The sequence below is a fragment of the Oncorhynchus mykiss genome, chromosome 11, assembly GCF_013265735.2.
Source record: "Oncorhynchus mykiss isolate Arlee chromosome 11, USDA_OmykA_1.1, whole genome shotgun sequence".
NCBI lineage: Eukaryota > Metazoa > Chordata > Actinopteri > Salmoniformes > Salmonidae > Oncorhynchus > Oncorhynchus mykiss.
The window spans coordinates 129,940-153,833 of NC_048575.1; the positions used below are offsets into that span (position 1 = coordinate 129,940).

Below are 23,894 nucleotides of genomic sequence, written 5' to 3' on the forward strand. Positions count from 1 at the left end.
ATCCGTCATCCAGCTCATATTGAGTCAGTGTCAGAGCAGCTCTCACCCGAGTGATCCAGCTCATATTGAGTCAGTGTCAGAGCAGCTCTCACCTGAGTCATCCAGCTCATATTGAGTCAGTGTCAGAGCAGCTCTCACCTGAGTCATCCAGCTCATATTGAGTCAGTGTCAGAGCAGCTCTCACCTGAGTCATCCAGCTCATATTGAGTCAGTGTCAGAGCAGCTCTCACCCGAGTGATCCAGCTCATATTGAGTCAGTGCCAGAGTATTTAATCATTCCCAACTTCCAATTGGCTCATTCATCCCTCTCCTCTCCCATGTAACTATTCCTCAGGTTGTTGCTGTAAATTAGAATGTGTTCTCAGTCAACTTACCTGGTAAAATAATGGTAAAATAAAAAAAACAGAGCATCTCTCACCTGAGTCATCCAGCTCGTATTTCTCTATGAGTCTTAAGGCGTCCTCCAAGGTGGCCACCTCACGCTGCTCATTCAGCAGGAAGTTGAGCAGATCCTGGGCGCTCATCTGCCCCCCTGTGGCGGCGTGCTTCTCGTAGATCACATCGATCTCCTCCCGGTGAGTCAACAGGTCATAGAAGTGTTTGATTTCAGAACCCTCCAGGGTGCCAGAGTTTGACGTGTCACATTTCTACAGGACAAGATCATTTACTTTACTACATTGACTTCCTCCTCAGATGACATGAAATGCTTTAAACCTGGCAGAACCTTAAATGAAACTGATATTTATACAGGAACATGAAATAACTGCATTAAGAACTATCATGCCTCTACAGTTGTAATCTTCTATAACAACCTCATTGTTAGTCATTAACAACCTCATTGTAAGTCATTAACAACCTCATTGTAAGTCATTAACAACCTCATTGTAAGCTTCTATAGCAACCTCATTGTAAGTCATTAACAACCTCATTGTAAGCTTCTATAGCAACCTCATTGTAAGTCATTAACAACCTAATGTTTAGTCATTAACAACCTCATTTTTAGTCATTAAGAACCTCATTGTAAGCTTCTATATCAAACTCATTGTAAGTCATTCACAACCTCATTGTAAGTCCATCACAACCTCATTGTAAGTCATTAACAACCTCACTGTAAGTAATTAACAACATCATTGTAAGTCCATCACAACCTCATTGTAAGTCATTAACAACCTCACTGTAAGTAATTAACAACATCATTGTAAGTCATTCACAACCTCATTGTAAGTCATTAACAACCTCATTGTAAGTAATTAACAACATCATTGTAAGTCCATCACAACCTCATTGTAAGTCATTAACAGCCTTATTGTAAATCCATCAACAGATATCCACTCACTGTAAACAGCAATTTAGCGTAGGTCTCGTCCACCTCGATGTTGATCTGGCGGAGGAAGTGTTTCAGCTCCTTCAGAGTCATCATGTTGTCCTTGTTCTTGTCTGCTTTCCTCATACAGTTGAAGATCCAGCTTTAATACCTCCAGATGGAAGGACCAAACACTGAACAGAGATTAACCTTTGACCTAAGCACATTATAGATGAGAATACACTTTACTGCATAGGCTGAACAAATAATTTCAGATGTGTTACTCTAAGTATCTAAACAACGTATTAGTTGTGATTTTCAAAGCAAGCAGCTTAACGAAAGAGGATACTGCTCGCTCGTCTGCTGGCGGTTGAGTTTCTTCATGTTAGAGATGATCTTCTCCAGACCATTGACCCACTGCCGAGCCTCCTCCACCGAGGTCGCCACCAGGTCCAGGTTCCTCCTGCGGCCCTTAAAGAAGATGGAGAAACAGCGGTCCTCAACGTGGGCCTCTGTGTGCTTCTGAAGACCCTCCGACTGACGGCCCTTACGCACAGAATCTACATCATCAATGGAAACTGAAAGGGGAGACAAGAGGGGGAGTACATGTTATTTTTTACTTAGCAGACAATCTTATCCAGTGCCACTCACAGGAGCAATTATGGTTAAGTGCCTTGAAGGCTCGGAGATTCAAACCTTTTGGACCAATGCTCTACCTGAGCATTTGATAGTTCCTTGGTTAAAACCAAAGAGCCTCAAGATCCAGGCGAGAGAAAACCATGTGATGACATGGCTGTCACCAGAGCCTGTCCCAATCATGGCTTTATCGCATCTACCCCAGACAGAAACATATAGGAGAGGGTGGGTTTGATAGGACAGGGTGACAGAGGAGGGTAGGCAGGGTGTGCCAGGCCCTCTTCCACCCATCTATCTACAGGAAAACACTGTGTTTCAATGTGACGGTGGACATCTAAGGCTTTCTGCCACTCACAGCACCCAACAGTGCAAAAGATAAAAACTCACACAAACCTACAGCAGATAAAAACATGTCTGTCTATCTAGTGCGTCCCTGCCCCCTATCTAACTACACACTTCCTTCCTTAACGGTCTCTAGTTTATGTGAGAAGCAGCTCCTTCCTACACACCCTGACAGACCTAGTCCCTAGTGTCTACTGTACTCTACACTGTACTCTACACTCTTATCCGACTGTTGTTTACTAAATACTTGATTTGGCCAACCAGACACATTCCATGGATTTTTGGTTTGGGTAACAATGTGGTAAACAGATCACTTCCAAGCCAACGTGAACTCACTTAACTGCCTTGCTGCACAGTTGAACTCTCTGAGGTTGCTCTGAAATATGAATAGGGCCTGCACAGTGTGACTTAATGTGCATTTACATGGTGTTTTTCACTCTGTCACAACATAACATAGTAAGGGGACCAGCTATGCAGCAGTAGTAGTAGTAGTAGTAGTAGTTGTAGCAGTAATAGTAGTAGTAGTAGTAGTTGAAGCAGTAGCAGTAGTAGTAGCAGCGGTAGTAGTTGTAGTATCAGTAGTAGTATCAGTAGTATTATTAGCATTAGCTGTGGTACAGCAGTAGTGACAGTAGCAGTAGTTGTAGTAGCAGAAGTAATAGTAGTAACAGTATTAGTAGTAGCAGGCAACAGTAGTAACAGTAGAAGTAGTAGTGGTAGTAGTGGCAGTAGTGTCTGCAGCAACAGGTGTAGTAGTAGTAGGCGTAGTAATAGTCACAGTAGTTGTAGCAGTAGTAGCAGTAATAGCAGCAGTAGTAGCAGTATTAGTATTAGCAGTAGTAGTAGCAGTATTAGTAGTAGATGTAGTAGTAGTAGCAGAAGTTGTGGCAGTAGTAGTAGTAGTAGTAGTAGTGGCAGGAGTAGTAGTAGTACTAATAGCAGTAGTGTCAGCAGCAGCAGCAGTAGTAGCAGCAGCAGTAGTAGTAGCAGTAGTAGTAGCAGGAGTAGTAGTAGTAGTAGTAGCAGGATTAGTAGTAGCAGAAGCAGCAGTAGTAGCAGTAGTAGTAGTAGTAGTAGCAGGAGTAGTAGTAGTAGTAGCAATTGTAGTAGCAGAAGCAGTAACAGTAGCAGTAACAGCAGTAGTATCAGTAGCAGCAGCAGTCGTAGTAGTAATAAGAGTAGTAGCAGTAGTAGCAGGAGCAGTAGTAGTAGCAGTAGCAGTAGTACTACTAGCAGGAGAAGTAGCAGTAATATTAGTAGTAGTAGTAGCAGTAATAGCACTGTAGTAGCAGTAGCAGAAGTGGTAGTAGTAGAGGCAGAAGTAGTGTAATCAGTAGTAGCAGTAGTAGTGGTAGTAGTAGCAGCAGTAGTATAGCAATGGTAGCAGTAGTAGTAGTAGTAGCAGTAGCAGTAGTAGTAGCAGTAGCACTAGTAGTAGTGGAAGCAGTAGTAGTCGTAGTAGTATTAATAGTAGCAGTAGTGGAAGTGGTAGCAAGCATTTCGCTACACTCGCATTAACATCTGCTAACCATGTGTATGTGACAAATACAATTTGATTTGATTTGATTTGATTTAGCAGTAGGAGTAGTAGGAGCGGTAGTAGTAGTAGTAGCAGGTGTGGTAGTAGTAGAAGTAGCAGCAGCAGTAGCAGTAGTAGTAGGAGTAGAAGTAGTAGCAGTTGGAGTAGTAGTAGTAGTAGTAGTAGTAGTAGTAGTAGTAGTAGTAGTAGTAGAATCAGTAGTAGTAGTTGTTGTCGCAGTACTGGTAGCAGTAGTAGCAGTAGCAGTAGAATCAGTAGTAGTAGTTGTTGTAGCAGTAGCAGTAGTAGTAGTATTAGTAGCAGCAGTAGTAGTAGTAGTAGCAGCAGTAGCAGTAGAATCAGTAGCAGTAGTTGTTGTAGCAGTATCAGTAGCAGTACTAGTAGCAGTAGTAGTAGTAGTAGAAGTAGCAGTAGCAGTAGAATCCGTAGTAGTAGTTGTTGTAGCAGTAGCAGTACTGGTAGCAGTAGTAGTAGTAGTAGTAGTAGTAGTGGTAGTAGCAGTAGAATCAGTAGTAGTTGTTGTTGTAGCAGTACTGGAAGCAGTAGTAGTAGCAGTAGTAGTAGTAGTAGTAGTGGTAGTAGTAGTACTAGTAGTAGTAGTAGTAGCAGTAGCAGGTGTGGTAGCAGCAGAAGTAGAAGTAGTGATAGCAGAAGTAGTAGCAGTAGTAGTAGCAGTAGTAGTTGTAGTAGTAGTTGTAGCAGTAGTACTAGTAGTAGTAGTAGTAGCAGAAATAGCACTGTAGTAGTAGTAGTGGTAGTAGCAGTTGCACTAGCTGTAGTAGCAGTAGTAGAAGCAGAAGTAGTATCATCAGTAGTAGTAGTGTCAGCAGTAGTAGCAGCAGTAGTAGTAGTAGTAGTAGTAGTATTAGCAGTAGTAGTATTATTATTAGTAGCAGAAGAAGACGTGGTAGTAGTAGTAGCAGCAGTAGTAGTAGCAAGATTAGTAGTAGTAGCTGTAGTAGTTGTAGTATCAGTAGCAGTAGCAGAAGCAGTAGTAGCGGTGATAGCAATAGTAGTAGTAGCAGTAGTAGTGGTAGCAGCAGTAGTAGTAGCAAGATTAGTAGTAGTAGCTGTAGTAGTTGTAGTATCAATAGCAGTAGCAGAAGTGGTAGTAGCGGTGATAGCAATAGTAGTAGTAGCAGTAGTAGTAGTAGTGGTAGGAGTAGCAGTAGAGTAGCAGTATTAGCATAAGTAGTATTAGTATTAGCAGTAGTACAGCAGAAGTAGCAGTAGTTGTAGTAGTAGTGGTAGTAGAAGTAGTTGGTGCAATATTAGCAGTAAGAGTAGCAGTAGTAGTAGCAGTAATAGTAGCAGTAGAAGTAGTGTCAGCAGCAGCAGCAGTAGTAGTAGTAGCAGTAGTAGTAGTAGTAGTAGTAGAAGCAGCAGTAGTAGTAGTAGTAGTAGTAGTAGTAGTATCAGTAGAAGTAGTGTCAGCAGTAGTAGTAGTAGTAGTAGTAGAAGCAGTAGTAGTAGTAGTATCAGTAGAAGTAGTGTCAGCAGTAGTAGTGGTGGTGGTAGTAGTAGCAGTAGTTGTAGCAGTAGCACCAGTAGTATTGGAAGCAGTAGTAGTACTAGTAGTAGTAGTTGAAGTATTAGTAGTAGCAGTAGCAGCAGTAGTAGTAGTAGTAGTAGTAGTAGTAGTTGTAGAAGCAGCATTAATAGTAGTAGCAATAGTAGTAGTAGTAGCACCAGTATTAGTAGTAGTAATAGCAGTAGTATTAGTAGTAGCAGTAGTAGTAGTAGTAGTGGTATTAGTAGTTGTTGTAGTAGCAGTATTTGCAGTAGCAGTAGTGTCAGCAGCAGTATCAAAAAAACAACTGTTTTTGCTTTGTCATTATGGGGTATTGTGATGTCATTATGGGGTATTGTGATGTCGTTATGGGGTATTGTGTGTAGATTGATGAGGGAAAAACACAATGTAATCCATTTTAGAATAAGGCTGTAACATATCAAAATGTGCAAAAAGTCAATGAGTGTGAATACTTTCCAAATGCACTGTAGCCTAAATCATTCATTTTCATTCCTTCTTAGGCTCCAGCCTGGCTGCTGACCTGTTTAGAGTGTTTATAGGCTATTTAGCCTGTTTGAAATGTCAATGTCATACATTCACCTTTTCATGTTTATTCAACTACTTTTCATTCAAATCTATATGGTTTTGTTTCAAATCTTTAAAAACTATTGGTAGGTCCAGGAAGTCACAGATTATAGATGGGTGTTGGTTAAATTGTGAATTTTCTGAATGGAGCGAATTTGGAGCTGCAGTTGTTTTTCCTGTGAGTGTGGAGAGGTTTTTAGGAAAGCACCACTCCATGAGCCATGAGCGGATATCCAACAGCTCAACTCCACTCACATGCTCTGGTGCTACACCAGTGTTTAGAACTATTTGTTAAGTATAACTCTAAGAAATCTAAGATGTGTCAAATAAATGATATTCAGCTCTTGGCCCCAACTATGCATTTGGCTTGGCAACTTGCTAGATGTCAAGATCAAGCTTCTAGGTTACGGCAGAGACATTCAATACCCTTCTAGATCAATATCCCTGTTGCCTAAATAGTTTTTTTATAGTGCACCACAAGGCACTTCCCGTAATAGCGTATACTCCGGTATGGTACAGAAACAGTATGAACAATCGGATACAACCCTACCTGACCATACATTGATACTGGTTCACAATCTGACTATACATTGATACTGGTTTACAATCACAATCTGACCATACTAGGTGCTGGTGGAGGCAGAGGGACCTCTCACAGAATAGATGTTTGTCTCTGTGTGTCATGTTTAACTGGATAACATGATAATTTATCAGCATATGTAGAAGCCTGGGGTCTCTTTCTGCAGAGGTCTACATTATGTCTGAACACAGGAACACTGAGAGGTATCAGGATGTTCAGTGTCCAGGGCCCTTATCCACAAAGCATCACAGAGCAGGAGTGATGATCTAGGATCAGTTTGGCCTTTATATCATAATGAATACGTTTATGTGGACAGGTCCTAGTCCTGGAGACTTGAGACTCACTCAGCTGACTAACTGACTGCTGGATGAACTAATACCACAGAAGTACTCAGCAGAAGATAAGCTGTTGTTTCACAGAACAGTGTCCAAGTCATCACACATTCCTTAAATACCAGATGAAATTCAGGGAGAGAAAGAGTATACTGTGTGGTCCTGACCACATTCACTCCCTTGATAATTATGAAGCCTTTCTGTGGAACAAGAACATCCAAACACTCTGTGGTGCAACCAAAGATAGGAGTGAATGGGAAAGGAAGCCAAACCATGTCTGTGTTTACTATGTTAACTTCCCCTTAGAGTTATTCTATGTTCACTATGTTAACTTCCCCTTAGAGTTATTCTGTGTCTGGTGGATGATTGACACAAGAAAAAACTAGATGTGATGAAGTGAAAATCTGAGGCCCGCACCCAACCCTAACTCACTAATATAGAACATGTGCTATAGGCTACAGTCAAAGACTGTGCAGGATTTTGTTGTTGCCTGTTATGACATCTTTCTGCTTATAATTTCCAACATTTTGGTAGGCTATTTTTAGTCAGCTTGTCTATAAGTAGATAAATGTAACTTCTCTTCTGTCATTATATGTTGCCCTAGATGACTATATAAAACCTTAACAATGTAATAGATCGATATAATTAATTCTTTAATCTAGTTTAATCTAGACATCGGTAAAGTTTTCTCTGTCATCTTTTGTGGAGCAAAGAAGAAGAGAAAATACAACAAAGAAGTAAAGGGACTGGGGAGAAAATACAACAAAGAAGTTAAGGGACTGGGGAGAAAATACAACAAAGAAGTTAAGGGACTGGGGAGAAAATACAACAAAGAAGTTAAGGGACTGGGGAGAAAATACAACAAAGAAGTTAAGGGACTGGGGAGAAAATACAACAAAGAAGTTAAGGGACTGGGGAGAAAATACAACAAAGAAGTTAAGGGACTGGGGAGAAAATACAACATCAGTTTGACCGGTTGTAAGGAAAGCAAAAGCTGTGAAAATGACCCAAATATTTCTGATAAGATTTCAGTTCATCTTCGATGTGAATTTTATGTGATTGAATCACTATCAGCTTTTATGACAGCACCTCTACACATGGTGCCTAACTGAACATTGCATTCCTTCAAGATGCTGAAAGAAAGACATATCTCCACTCCTGTTCCCAAGTCAAAAGGTATCATTTTACTGCAAGCAATGCTTAATGTAACGTTGGTTATGTATTTATTATTAAGATTACAGCCCTATTCACACGGGACTAGTATTACTAGAGAACATTCTTTCGCTTTTATTCTGTAAATTGACAGTTATGACGGAAGCCTGGAGTTTTTTTTCAGGCAGTAATAGGCTACACTAATAACTCAAGCTTGGTTCTAAAGTTTCTAAACCATACCACACCATCTTTGGTATAATGTCGCCATAATATTTGAATTGAGGAAGTGTGATCATAATCATTACCATATTTTTCAATCTCACACATAACATAGCCAGCACCGCTATCATCCTCTTCTACTAAAGTTGTATTTGTATTTATTATCAATCCCCATTAGCTGCTGCCAAAGCAACATTTCAATACATTCACAGATTTCACAACACACTGTGTGCCCCCAGGCCCCTACTCCACCACTACCACATATCTACATTACTAAATCCATGTGTATGTATGTGTCTGTCAATGTTTGTGTTGCTTCACAAATGTGTTTTGTATCTGTTTTTTAATGTAATTTTACTGCTTGAATAATTTACTTGATATGGAATAGAGTTCCATGTAGTCATGGCTCTATGTAGTACTGTGTGCCTCCCATAGTCCGTTCTGGACTTGGGGACTGTGAAGAGACCTCTTGTGGCATGTCTTGTGGGATATGCATGGGTGTCCGAGCTGTGTGCCAGTAGTTTAGACAGACAGCTCGGTGTATTCAACATAACAAAATCTCTCATAAATAAAAGTAGTGATGAAGTCCATCTCTCCTCCACTTTCAGCGAGGAGAGATTAACATGCGTTTTATTAATATTAGCTCTCTGTGTACATCCAAGTGCCAGCCGTGCTGCACTGTTCTGAGCCAATTTCAATTTTACTTTTTTGTGGCACCTGACCACATGACTGAACAGTAGTCAAGGTGCGACAAAACTAGGGCCTGTAGGACCTGTCTTGTTGATAGAGTTGTTAAGAAGGTAGAGCAGCGCTTTATTATAGACAGACTTCTCCACATCTTAGCTACTACTGCATCATCCGCATACATAGAAACTCTGGCTTTTCTCAAAGTCAGTAGCATGTTGTTAGGAAAATTGAAAAAAGCAAGGGGCCTAGACAGCTACCCTGGGGAATTCCTGATTCTAACTGGATTATATTTGAGAGGCTTCCATTAAAGAACACCCTTTGTCTTCTGTTAGATAAGTAACTCTTTATCCACAATATAGCAGGGGTGTAAAGCCATAACACATATGTTTTTCCAGCAGTAGACTATGATCAATAATGTCAAAAGCTACACTGAAGTCTAACACATAACACAGCCAGCACTACTACCATCCTCTTTTACCACTTCACCAAATCTTTTCCAAGCAAACTTTTCTATCCCTCCCTTCTCTTTATTTTCAACTCTCCTTTCGCAGCTTTTGTCTTATTGAATTAAACTTCGACAATGTCCTTTTTGCCTCCGTGGATTGACGTGAACTTTTTCTGCCTGTTCCCAAAAGCATTATTTGGCAGTTGCCTGTGTGAGATATTTGTCGCGCGTACAGTGAAGCCCTAAAGTTTAGGCTTATGCACTAATACCAGACAGCCTCAAATAATGAAAGACAAACCTCAATGTAACTACCTCTTCCTATTCTAAACACCTCTCGCCAGCTTTGTATTCATGTTACCTGATGCAATTCCGCTACAATATGATCTTGTTGCATTCTGATGCACATTCAAATGTTAGAAATCAATACTGCAGAGCTCTCCTTGTCCTCTGCCGTGCCCTGATTGTACTACTGCTGATGATATCTGGAAATGTACATGTACACCTTGGCCCATCTACTGTTATGCTCTGATATCTGCTTAACTGATTTCTGCTCTCGTAAAAGCATGGGTTTTCTGCATGTTAACACTAGAAGCTTATTACCTAAAATTGATCGATTGAAAGTGTGGGTTCACAGCTCCAATCCAGATGTGTTGGTCATTACTGAGACGTGGTTCAGGAAGAGTGTTATGAACACTGATGTTAACCTTTCTGGTTATAATCTTTTTCGGCAAGACAGATCTTCCAAAGGTGGTGGAGTGGCAATCTTTACCAAGGAACACCTTCAGTGCTCGGTTGTTTCCACCAAGTCTGTCCCCAGACAATTTGATTTGCTGGTTTTACACATTACACTTTCAAATAACTCTTTGTTGACTGTTGCTGGGTGTTATCGTCCTCCATCAGCACAGGCCTGTACCCTACCTGCCCTAAAGCTCTCTCCTGGCACCTTCCACTAAGTCTGAATTTGTCCTGCTAGGTGACCTAAACTGGGACATGCTGAAACCACCTGACCAAGTCCTAAAGCAATGGGACTCCCTAAATCTTTCTCAGATTATTACCAATCCCCAAAAATATGACTCCAAACACCCAGAAATGTATACTCTTCTTGATGTTATCCTCACAAATAATCCTGATTGGTATCAGTCTGGTGTTTTCTGTAATGACCTTAGTGATCACTGTTTTACAGCCTGTGTTTGTAATGGCTGCTCAGTGAAACTACCTGTCCTGATTTGTCATAGACACTTTGACACGCCCTGGTCTGTTTCACCTGTCCTTGTGATTGTCTCCACCCCCTCCAGGTGTCGCTTACTATCCCCGGTGTATTTATCCCTGTGTTTCCTGTCTCTCTGTGCCAGATCGTCTTGTTTGTCAACCAGCGTTTTTGTGTCTCAGCTCCTGCTTTTCCCAGTCTCTCTTTTCTCGCCCTCCTGGTTTTGACCCTTGAATGTCCCAACTCTGACCCTGCTTGCCTGACCACCCTGCCTGCCCCTGACCTTCTGCTACTCCTACCCTTGACCTTCTGCTACTCCTACCCTAGTCCTAGGCTACTAAGACTGGTTCAACAGCAATGCGTTGTCTTTTTTATCCTGGACTTGCAAATCAGTCTATCCATAAAAGGTGTTTAAATGGACTATTCGTCAGAGTGCCTTGAATTTAAAAAATCCTGCACATCCTAAAACATACACACACAGCCTACCTGCATACTGTATTTAGCTTGTTCAAGCATCCATCCCCATCTTCAGAGAGAGCCTCTCATCTGGTTACCAAAGATGTACTCCTCCAAATGTACTTAAATTATTCAATCCTATAATGCACGGTAGGCCTAGGCTATATTTTTCTTATTGAGATCGTGCCTCACACATACAACACAAATTAGCATGTAGGCTAGGCTACAACTCCAAACACAGGCTATTTGTAATGAGTACGCTGAGAGTCGGGAAGCAAGTTCAGGGAGTGAGTGTTTTAATGAATAAAATAAACAATGAACACAAAACACAAACAACGCACCGACATGAAAGCAGAGTCAGAAACAATGACACCTGGGGAAGAAACCAAAGGGAGTGACATATACAGGGAAGATAATCAAGGAGGTGATGGAGTCCAGGTGAGTGACAGATATAGGGAAGATAATCAAGGGGGTGATGGAGTCCAGGTGAGTGACAGATAAAGAGAAGATAATCAAGGAGGTGATGGAGTCCAGGTGAGTGACAGATATAGAGAAGATAATCAAAGAGGTGATGGAGTCAAGGTGAGTGACAGATATAGAGAAGATAATCAAAGAGGTGATGGAGTCAAGGTGAGTGACAGATATAGAGAAGATAATCAAAGAGGTGATGGAGTCAAGGTGAGTGACAGATATAGAGAAGATAATCAAGGAGGTGATGGAGTCAAGGTGAGTGACAGATATAGAGAAGATAATCAAGGAGGTGATGGAGTCCAGGTGAGTGACAGATATAGAGAAGATAATCAAGGAGGTGATGGAGTCCAGGTGAGTGACAGATATAGGGAAGATAATCAAGGAGGTGATTGAGTGTCATGAGGCGCTGGTGCACGAGACGATGGTGACAGGTGTGTGGGATAATCAGCATCCTGATGAGGGAGTATACGTGACAATATTGAGCAAAACAATGTATGTTAATTTTCTCTACTGTTGCGTTACTGTAGCCTATGATATTTAAAGAACTGTAGAATCACTCCACAATGAACCAGGAGGAGAATATTTCATGCCCCCAGCTGAATTGACAATGAAAAATTGACAATGCAAAGCTGAATTGACAATGCAAAGATTGTAAATTACCTAAAAAACACATGCAGTATTAAGCCATGGAACGCCTTGATTGGCAAGTGAGTGGCCAAGCCCTCGTCGCTGCCCTCATCACTGCCCTCATCACTGCCATAGCCACTGCCCTAGCCACTGCCCTCGTCAATGCCCTCATCACTGCCATAGCCACTGCCCTCATCACTGCCCTTGCCACTGCCCTCGCCACTGCCCTCACCACTGCCCTCGTCACTGCCCTCGTTACTGCCCTCGCCACTGCCAGCTATTACACTCATAATTACGGTTGTGAAAATAGCTAGAATATTTCTGACACACCCCTCTCCAACCCTACTCTAACCCATCTCCAACCCTACTCTAACCCATCTCCAGCCCTACTTTAACCCAACTCCAGCCCTACTCTAACCCATCTCCAACGCTACTCTAACCCATCTCCAACCCTACTCTAACCCATCTCCAACCCTGCTCTAACCCATCTCCAGCCCTACTTTAACCCATCTCCAGCCCTACTCTAACCCATCTCCAGCCCTACTCTAACCCATCTCCAGCCCTACTCTAACCCATCTCCAGCCCTACTCTAACCCATCTCCAGCCCTACTCTAACCCATCTCCAACGCTACTCTAACCCATCTCCAGCCCTACTCTAACCCATCTCCAGCCCTACTCTAACCCATCTCCAACCCTACTCTAACCCATCTCCAACGCTACTCTAACCCATCTCCAACCCTACTCTAACCCATCTCCAGCCCTACTCTAACCCATCTCCAACGCTACTCTAACCCATCTCCAACCCTACTCTAACCCATCTCCAACCCTACTCTAACCCATCTCCAACCCTGCTCTAACCCATCTCCAACCCTACTCTAACCCATCTCCAGCCCTACTATAGCATGCCTACCCACAGGAAACAATAGCCTTGCCAGGTCATTCACATGATCACTCCCCTCTGAGCCTCTGCACAGTCTGGGTGTGTGTGGCCACTGGTATGGTCCGGGCTCCAGTGTTTGCTCAGGGAGAGGCCAGAGGTTATCAGGCTCAGCAGGAGGAGCCTTCTCTGGGTTGGGTGGAGTGGATGGAGGGGCCGGCTGGGTTCTGGGCTTGAGCAGATAAACATGAACAGTCCTCTGTCTGGAGATGTCTCAGAGGAAGCCAAGGGTGGACTGGAAAGACACACCAGCACACACACACGCACACATACAAACACACACGCACACACCGGCCTGGACAGTGGAGAGGGAAGTAGTGTGGGAACAGTCAGGATTCACCACTTGTTATTTTCTCGTCTTCGGCCAACTAGCTAAACAAACTAACTATCTAGAACACGATCTGTTAATGGTAACTAGCTAAACAAACTAACTATCTAGAACACAATCTGTCAATGGTAACTAGCTAAACAAACTAACTATCTAGAACACGATCTGTTAATGGTAACTAGCTAAACAAACTAACTATCTAGAACACAATCTGTCAATGGTAACTAGCTAAACAAACTAACTATCTAGAACACAATCTGTTAATGGTAACTAGCTAAACAAACAAACTATCTAGAACACAATCTGTTAATGGTAACTAGCTAAACAAGCTAACAATCTAGAACACAATCTGTTAATGGTAACTAGCTAAACAAACTAACTATCTAGAACACAATCTGTTAATGGTAACTAGCTAAACAAGCTAACAATCTAGAACACAATCTGTTAATGGTAACTAGCTAAACAAACTAACTATCTAGAACACAATCTGTTAGTGGTAACTAGTGTAACAAGCTAACTATCTAGAACACAATCTGTGGTAACTAGCTAAACAAGCTAACTATTCAGCAGACGTCATCATACATCATCAGAGAGCGCAACAGGAAATTGTACGGTCTACTCTTGGTTTGTTGTTTACATTAAAACGTTTTCATTAAATGGATTTTAATCCTAACTGAAGTTTTGTTGCTAAGGATTCCACAAAGTGGTTAGCCTTTACGGCTGGGACTGCAAGTTTGTGCTCCTTTTTTTGCGAGGATTCCGCGAGTGCTAGCTGGCTGTATTACAGACAACTGTCATCGTCTTGGGAAAGACTCACTGTTATCTTCTCGTAAAACAACTGGTTGCAGTATAGAGCCAATCTGGATAATAAGGAGATCCTGAGGGAATCGACGAGTACCAACAGCTTTACGCTATGGAACAACATACTCCTTCATGGAAAGATCAGACCACCTCACAAAATAACTTTAACCCGACAAAAAAAGAAAAACAGATTCATCTACAGACACGGACGATTGGAATCCATGCAACACTGGAACAGTTGTGTGAGGAGGTAGCAGGGCTGAGGGGGAGTTTGAAGTTCAGCCAGAGTGAAATTCTCACGCTCCAAGGAGAAAACAAGACACTCACTCCACAAACTAAAAATCCACGATTCCAACATGGATTGTCCACTCAGGGAAAACAGGGTGATGAGGGAGTCGCTACTAGACATACAAAGCCGTAGCAGGCGTGAAAATCAGAAAACAAATTCTGGGATTCCTGAGGACGCATCCAATAATCCAGAGGGCGCGATCAGAGAATTCATGCAATCTGCCTTCAAACTTCCTATAAAGACTGTAAACAAGGTGACTTTCCACCGAGTACACAGACTTGGAGCTCGGAGCAACAACACCAAGAGTCCCTGACCGATCATCGCAAAATGTGAACACTACCAACAAAAGGAGCTGATCAAAAGCAGAGGAAGGGAGCTTAAAGGGACCAAATTCGGTCTCAATTACCAATTTCCAAGGGAGATAAACAAACGTCGTAAGAGACTGTATCCGGTACAAAGACAGCAAAGGAAGGATGGTAGGCGTGCCTTTATCATTGTGGGGAAACTCTTTATAGATGGACAGCTGTTCCGAGACAGCGCCATAACACCATGGCTGTATTAAATTCTACAGGGACTTCAGGTTATGAAAAAAAAGAAAGTATGGGAACTGTAAAAATATCTGAACATTATGAAGTGGAAATGAACACACACGTACTCAATTACATGCTTGCTTACACATACGGACTTATACATACACACACCTGATCTCGCTCTCTTCTCTCACTCTCTCTTTCTCTCTTTTCTCTTCTCTTCTCTCCCTCTCTCTCTATTGTCGAGAACTGTTTTATAATTTAATGTGTTTACTGTTTGTCAATCATTTTTATGTATTTGTCTATAAGTTTATATATGTTTACAACAAGTAAGGGAAAGATATCAGAATAGGTGCATTGGGGAATAATAACATATTGTATGGAATACATTTGTACTGTAGTGAAGACGTCTCTAGAGTAATGCAAGGTCTCTTTCATGATTATGTGAAACGTCAATTGCTATGGAAGTTTTGGGATGTGTTTTTCAATTATGTTAAAGGTAATTGTGATGCAACTATGATGGTTATACGTTATGGATTACAATTATCATCATGAATATTAAGGCTATACGCACTTCATGAGTTATTATTTATTTGGACATCACACATTATAGTCTTACTCTTATACAGACATCATACACACTTTCACTAAATCACATCCAATATCATACCATACACATCAACCTACTCAGATTTACTACACACATAATATCTTGTCTCAATTTTCTAACATCTGTGGCATTGTCTCACAGGCAAACAGGCAAGGCAATAAAACAAATATTGCTAGAACCTATTTCTTGAATTCTAAATATCAGACATTTGAAAGCTCTAGTTTTGACCTTCCATAATACCTCTGAAGGCAGTAACTTTACAAGCACTAATTATGGTCAATTTAAACTGAGAATAGTATCTAGTTATGGTAAGGGGTGAAGTAAGAATAGCCAGTTATAATTGTAACTGTTTAGCAGATTATAAAAAAAGAAGATTAGTCTTTACATGGCTAAAAGAAAAGGAATATAACATATAATGTATACAGGAAACTCTACATCCTTAGATGAAGTTGAGTGTAAAAAAGAATGGGGTGGTGAAATAATTCTCTGTCATGAACAAAGGAACTCAAAGGGTGTGATGATATTAATTAACAAAAAATGTTGATCTGAATGTGAAAATAGTCAGGAATGATTCGCAAGGAAGGTGGATTCTTTTGAATATGAAAGTGAACGAAAAAGAGATGTGGCTCATTAATCTATATGGTCCAAATCAGGATGATTCACACTTCTTCGAAAACATTTATAACAATTTATTGAACTTACAGGCAACGATCGAATCTAATCATCCTGGTAGGAGACTATAACACAGTGTTTTAACCTCTTGAAACTCTGGGGGCAGTATTTCATTTTTGGATTAAAAACGTTCCCGTTTTAAACAAGATATTTTGTCACGAAAAGATGCTCGACTATGCATATAATTGACAGCTTTGGAAAGAAAACACTCTGACGTTTCCAAAACTGCAAAGATATTGTCTGTGAGTGCCACAGAACTAATGCTACAGGCGAAACCAAGATGAAATTTCATACAGGAAGTGCGCCTGATTTTAAATGCGCTGTGTTCCAATGTCTCCTTATATGGCTGTGAATGCGCCAGGAATGAGCCTACACTTTCTGTTGTTTCCCCAAGGTGTCTGCAGCATTGTGACGTATTTGTAGGCATATCATTGGAAAATTGACCATAAGAGACTACATTTACCAGATGTCCGCTTGGTGTCCTCCGTCAAAATTATTGAGTAATCTCCAGGTGCGTGCATTTTTCCATTTGGTTCAGAGGAGAAACCAAACTGCCACGAGTGATTTATCATCGAATAGATATGTGAAAAACACCTTGAGGTTGGATTCTAAACAACGTTTGCCATGTTTCTGTCGATATTATGGAGTTAATTTGGAAAAAAGTTTGGCGTTGTAATGACTGAATCTTCTGGGTTTTTCTTAGCCAAACGTGATGAACAAAACGGAGCGATTTCTCCTACACAAATAATATTTTTGGAAAAACTGAACATTTGCTATCTAACTGAGAGTTTCCTCATTGAAAACATCCGAAGTTCTTCAAAGGTAAATTATTTTATTTGAATGCTTTTCTTGTTTTTGTGAAAATGTTGCCTGCTGAATGCTAGGCTTAATGCTATGCTAGCTATCAATACTCTTACACAAATGCTTGTGTAGCTATGGTTGAAAAGCATATTTAGAAAATCTGATATGACAGTGTTGTTAACAAAAGGCTAAGCTTGTGAGCCAATATATTTATTTCATTTCATTTGCGATTTTCATGAATAGTTAACGTTGCGTTATGGTAATGAGCTTGAGGCTATAATTACGCTCCCGGATACGGGATTGCTCGTCGCAAGAGGTTTTAAGTACCTCAATGGACCGTAAAGGCAATCACTCCACAAACTATCATCACCATGCCCTTATGGAAATCACAAATATCATGGACACATTAGAAATAGTGGATATTTGGAGACTAAAAAACCCCGACCTAGTGAGATATAGATGGACGAGACTTAATCAAGCTAGTCGTCTTGACTACTTTCATGTCTCTCTCTCTCTCTTGCATTAAAGGTTTAAAAAATTTTAATAGGAGACAGAATGCGATCGGATTATCATCTGATTGGCATTCACATAACTCATGGATTTTCCAAGTGGACGGGGATATTGGAAATTTAATCAAAGTTAACTGGAGGACAATTTATTTTTAACTAAGACAAAAAAAATGTATAACTGAATTTTTCCAGTTTAATATAGGTTCAGCAAATCCCGTTATTGTTTGGGATACTTCTTGCGATTAGCAAACCCGTATCCGGGAGCGTAATCATAGCCTCAAATGCATTAGCATAACGCAACTTTTCCTATTCATGAAAATCACAAATGAAATGAAATAAATATATTCAAACACAAGCTTAGCCTTTTGTTAACAACACTGTCATCTCAGATTTTCAAAATATGCGTTACAGCCAACGCTAGACAAGCATCTGTGTAAGTTTATCATGGCATAATGCTATGCTAGGCTCTGCTGGCAGCAGGCAACATTTTCACGAAAATAAGAAAAGCAACCAAATGAAATAATTTACCTTTGAAGAACTTCAGATGCTTTCACTCAGGAGACTCCCAGTTAGATAGCAAATGTTCCTTTTTTCCAAAAATAATATTTTTGTAGACGAAAAAGCTCCCGTTTGTTCATCCTGCTTGGCTGAGAAATCGACCGAAAAATACTTCAACTATAACTCCAAACTTTTTTCAAAATTTGCTCCATAATATCGACAGAAACACGGCAAACGTTGTTTAGGATCCATCCTCAAGGTGTTTTTAATATATGTATTCGATAATATATCCGTCGAGGCAATTGGTTTCTCATAAGAAGCGATTGGAAAAATGGCTACCTCAGTATTTTACGCAAGATTTTCTCCGGGAGACAACATGTGACCACTCGCTATATATGGTCCCTTACAGCCATTCTCCAATGGAAATGCCTAAAAAGACGTCACAATGCTGTAGACACCTTGGGGAATGCGTGGAAATCGTAAGCTCATTCGTAGCTCATTCACAGCCATATAAGGAGTCATTGGCATGAGGCGGTTTCAAAAAATGCGGCACTTCCTGATTGGATTTTTATCTGGGTTTTGCCTGTAACATCAGTTCTGTGGCACTCACAGACAATATCTTTGCAGTTTTGGAAACGTCAGAGTGTTTTCTTTCCAAAGCTGTCAATTATATGCATAGTCAAGCATCTTTTCGTGACAAAATATCTTGTTTAAAACGGGAACATTTTTCATCCAAAAATGTAAATAGCGCCCCCTATATCCAATTGGTTAAATGTACCTTCAGAGGTCATTCAATTCAATATTCATCAATAATGAAAAAGCAGTTTCTGGCTAAAGAGACAAGACTAAAAAGGGAAATCTATGAACTAATAGTACAGGTAGATAGCAACAAAAACGATACTACAGAGATGCAAAATAAGTTAGAGGAAAAACAAAAAGAACTTGAGAAACTTATTCAAGAACGATCTAATGTAATCTATACAAAAATAAAGCAAACTGATTGGAATATGGAGAAAAATGCACAAAATTCTTCCTGAATCTCCAATACAGGAACGCTAACAAAAATAATTTGCAGAAACTCGTCACTGAAGACGGAGTCATCTATGATTCTCTGAATGATATTTTAAAAGAGGAAGCTAATTATTTTAGGCAGATGTTATCTTTTCTGTCTCATTGTCACCCTCTGAATGAAGATTACGGTAAGGAATTCTTTCCAAATAGTATAAAAAATGGAAAATTAACAAATGTACAGAAAGATCAGTGTGAAGGCCAAATTACAGAGGAAGAACCTTTTGAGGCTATTAAATCCTTTCGGTCTGGAATAACCCCAGGGCTTGATGGCATACCAGTAGAGGTATATGAAGAATTTTTGATATACTAAAAGCTCTATTGTTAGATTGTTTTAACTATTCCTATAGAAATGGTCGTCTGTCAGGTACACAGCAGGAAGGTCTAATTTCTCTATTATTAAAACAAGACCCAGATGGCAAATATAAAGACCCAGTCTATCTAAAAAAACTGGAGGCCCCTTACACTTCAATGCTGTGATGCAAAAATACTAGCACTCGTAGCACTCAGATTTGAAAGGGTTTTACCAGGTATTGATCAGACAGGTTTTTTACATGGACGATACATCGGAGATAATGCAATCTATGCAATGCAATGCAATCTATGCAATCTGGTTTCAGAGCTGGTCATGGGTGCACCTCAGCCACGCTCAAGGTCCTAAACGACATCGTAACCGCCATCGATAAGAGACATTACTGTGCAGCCGTATTCATCGACCTGGCCAAGGCTTTCGACTCTGTCAATCACCACATCCTCATCGGCAGACTCGATAGCCTTGGTTTCTCAAATGATTGCCCCGCCTTGTTCACCAACTACTTCTCTGATAGAGTTCAGTGTGTCAAATCGGAGGGCCTGTTGTCCTGGCCTCTGGCAGTCTCTATGGGGGTGTCACAGGGTTCAATTCTTGGGCCGACTCTCTTCTCTGCATACATCAATGATGTCGCTCTTGCTGCTGGTGAGTCCTTGATCCACCTCTACGCAGACGTAACCATTCTGTATACTTCTGGCCCCTCTTTGGACACTGTTTTAGCCTCCAATACCCTACTCAATAAATTGGATGCAGTCTATCACAGTGCCGTCCGTTTTGTCACCAAAGCCCCATATACTACCCACCACTGCGACCTGTACGCTCTCGTTGGCTGGCCCTTGCTTCATACTCATCGCCAAACCCACTGGCTCCATGTCATCTACAAGACCCTGCTAGGTGAAGTCCCCCCTTATCTCAGCTTGCTGGTCACCATAGCAGCACCCACCTGTAGCACGCGCTCCAGTAGGTATATCTCCTTTGGCCACCTCTCCTTCCAGTTTTCTGCTGCCAATGACTGGAACGAACAACAAAAATCTCTGAAACTGGAAACACTTGTCTCCCTCACTAGCTTTAACCACCAGATGTCAGAGCAGCTCACAGATTACTGCACCTGTACATAGCCCATCTATAATTTAGCCCAAACAACTACCTCTTCCCCTACTGTATTTATTTATTTATTTTGCTCCGTTGCACCCCTTTATTTCTATTTCTACTTTGCACATTCTTCCACTGCAAATCTGCCATTCCAGTGTTTTACTTATTTTCGATATTGTATTTACTTTTTTTGCCTTTACCTCCCTTATCTCACCTCATTTGCTCACATTGTATATAGACTTATTTTTCTATTGTATTATTGACTGAATGTTTGTTTTACTCCATGTGTAACTCTGTGTTGTTGTTTGTGTCGAACTGCTTTGCTTTATCTTGGCCAGGTCGCAGTTGTAAATGAGAACTTGTTCTCAACTTGCCTACCTGGATAAATAAAGGTGAAATAAATAAAAAAAGAATAATAATAATATACGACAACTTAGAAATAATAGAAACATATAAGAAGCTAGGAATGGTATTTATAACGGAATTTGAAAAGGCATTTGATATAGTAAGACTGGATTTTATTTATCAATTTATCAATTTTTCAATTTTGGTAATTCTCTTATAAAATGGGTATAAATAATGTATAGTAACCCCAGGTGTAGAATAGTAAATAACGGCTACTTCTCAGAGAGTTTTGAATCATCAAGAGGAGTTAAACAAGGGTGTCCGCTGCCACCATATCTATTCGTTATGGCCGTCAAAATGCTAGCTATTAAAATCAGATCCAATAACAACATTAGAGGATTAGAAATCCAAGGCTTAAAAACAAAGGTGTCCATGTATGCCGATGCCTCAAGTTTTATATTAAGTCCGCAAGCTAGATCCCATGTCTCATTGAAGATCTAGATAACTTTTCTGGACTCTCTAGACTAAAACCAAATTATGATAAGTGTACAATAATACGTATTGGATCTTTAAAAAATACAACTTTTACATTACCCTGCAGTTTACCTATAAAATGGGCTGATGGTGAAGTAGACATACTTGGTATTCATAACACAAAATATATAAATAAGCTCTCCATAATGAATTTCAATACAAAACTTGCAATAATAGACAAGATCCTGCAACCATGGAGAAGTAAATACCTGTCTATTTATGGAAAAATTGCCCTGATTAACTCCTTAGTCATATCTCAGTTTACTCACTTACTTATGGCGCTGCCTACTCCTGGTGATTTCTTTTTCAAATCATATGAGCAAAAAATATTTCGCTTTATCTGGGATGCTAAACCAGACAAAATAAAACATGCCTATCTATATAATGAATATGAATTGGGTGGGTTGAGATTATTAAATATAAAAGCACTAAACCTCTCTCTAAAAGGTTCACTCATTCAAAAGTTGTATTTGAACCCTAAATGGTTCTCAAGTAGATTACTAAAAAAAGCTTTTTTCAAAGTATCTTTACAGAGCTGGCTACTGCATTGCAGAGCTGGCTACAATTCAATTGCATCCCCCTGAAAAGATAGAACAAATATTACAACAAATTTTATGGCTGAACTCAAATGTGCTGGTTAATAAAATACCTGTATTTATGGGAAAGATGTTTGAAAAGGGTATTTTGTTCTTAAGTGATATTGTAAATTGTAATGGTAGAGTTATGTCCTTCATGGAGGTCTGCTCAATCCAAGAGTACAACCAATTGATTACAGCATTGCCCCAAAAATGGAGGAGGCAGGTGGCAGGGGGAGGAGGTAGGGAACTGGTCTGTCTGCCCAATATAAAGGATCAAAACTGGTGGAGGAATAAAAATAGCATAAATAGGAAAGTATACCAGTATACCAACAAAATGTTGAATATTTGGGGCAAAAAATCATTGAAGCTCTGCAGATTTTGTTGTGAGGATACAGAATCAATATACCATTTATTTTGTTATTGCCCTCAGGTAGCCTGTTTCTGGTCTCAGGTTCAAGAATGGCTGAAAATGAATAGCATTGATCTAGAACTGACCCTATAAATAGTACTGTTAGGAGATCTGGAGAGACCGGTTCAGTAAATTACTAATATAGTAATACTCTCTTTCTATTCAATTAGATAGATTGAAAATGTACGTTAAACATCACAGCATAGTTGAAAGATATGTGTTAGGTAGAATCCCGAAGTGGGTGGCCAGTAGAGATAGATGGGATGGGCTGAGGAAATGGTTGGGATGTGGAATTGGAGACAAATGGGAGTAGAGTTGCTGTGCGGGAGATAGAATGATGGTGAAAGATAAACGTTTTTTAAGTCTAAATACAACATAATAAAAAGTATGTTTGAATGACACTGAGTGGCAGTGTTTTTACAACTAATGCCGGTTTGCCTGAGGCTGATGCCGTGCAGGTGTTTGTACACATGCATATACACACACTCTCATTCAAATAAACACATACAAGAACACACACATAAATGTAATAGTGCCAGATATGCACACAAACATATACAGTTGGCATTGCTTTTATGATTTTAGTTGTCCTTGATTTCCTTTGTTTTAAATGTATATACTTTAAATAAAAACATTTTCTCTTTAGTTCAATCTCTTGGTTGTTGGTGCATTGCGGGGTTCTTGGGGCTGGGGAATGGAATTAATTGTATTTTTTATTTTTCTTCTTGGGGGGACTGTGGGAGGGGTCTTGAATGGTTGAGGGACAGGTATTGGGGAACTGTGGGGGGATCTTGGAGGGTTCGGGTTCATGTTTTTTGGACTGGTGGGAGATCTGTCAACATGCCCTTGAGCAGGGCATTGACCATGGATGCTTCTGTGTGTCACTCTGAATGGGAGTCTGTTGGATGACTGGTATGATGTAGTTGTTGAGCGGCTTTACTGCAAGTATATTGTATGTTTCGAATATTCAGTCAAATAAAATAAACAAATAAATATGACAAAATAATGAAAAAATAACAATAACAAAAAAGACTCCCGCAGTGTGCCAGACTATGCGGTGGATATCCTCACGTTGGCAGCTGAGAGTGCCTGGAACGTGGAAGTGCTGTTTGACATGTTCCTGCACGGAATATCGGAGGAAGTAAAGGACAAGCTTGCAGCCTGGGAACTACAGACGGATCTCGACTCTCTCATCGCCCTAACCATTTGGATCGATGGGCGACTACGGGAGTGAAGGAAGGAGAGGAGGTACGATTTCACTCGCCCGCCCAAGCCTCACCTCCGAAGCAATCCGGAAGTCCCCTACGGCTCAGTTGCCGAGAGAACCCGAGGCTACCCGATTTCCCCCGAGAGTCTCCAAAGTCTGCCGATTCACCTCTTCCCGAGCCGATGCAACTAGGCAGAGCTAGGCTGTCCCCAGCCGAACGGCTATACAGGCTTCTCAATAAGAGTTGCCTGTATTACTGGTCATTTCGTCTCCACTTGTCCACT

General features: G+C 40.6%; 1 protein-coding gene across 2 annotated transcripts in view; it reads right to left on the reverse strand.

The window, feature by feature from the left end:
• Positions 1–23,894, reverse strand: part of plcd1a (phospholipase C, delta 1a) — a 66,950-nt gene that overhangs the window by 21,122 nt on the left and 21,934 nt on the right. For both annotated transcript variants that reach the window (XM_021620007.2, XM_036934637.1), the window contains exons 3-5: positions 1,653–1,881; positions 1,337–1,466; positions 419–647 (exon numbers count right to left, since the gene is read on the reverse strand). In XM_021620007.2, coding sequence (XP_021475682.2) covers positions 419–647; positions 1,337–1,466; positions 1,653–1,881 — 588 coding nt within the window. The remainder of the gene's footprint in view (positions 1–418; positions 648–1,336; positions 1,467–1,652; positions 1,882–23,894) is intronic.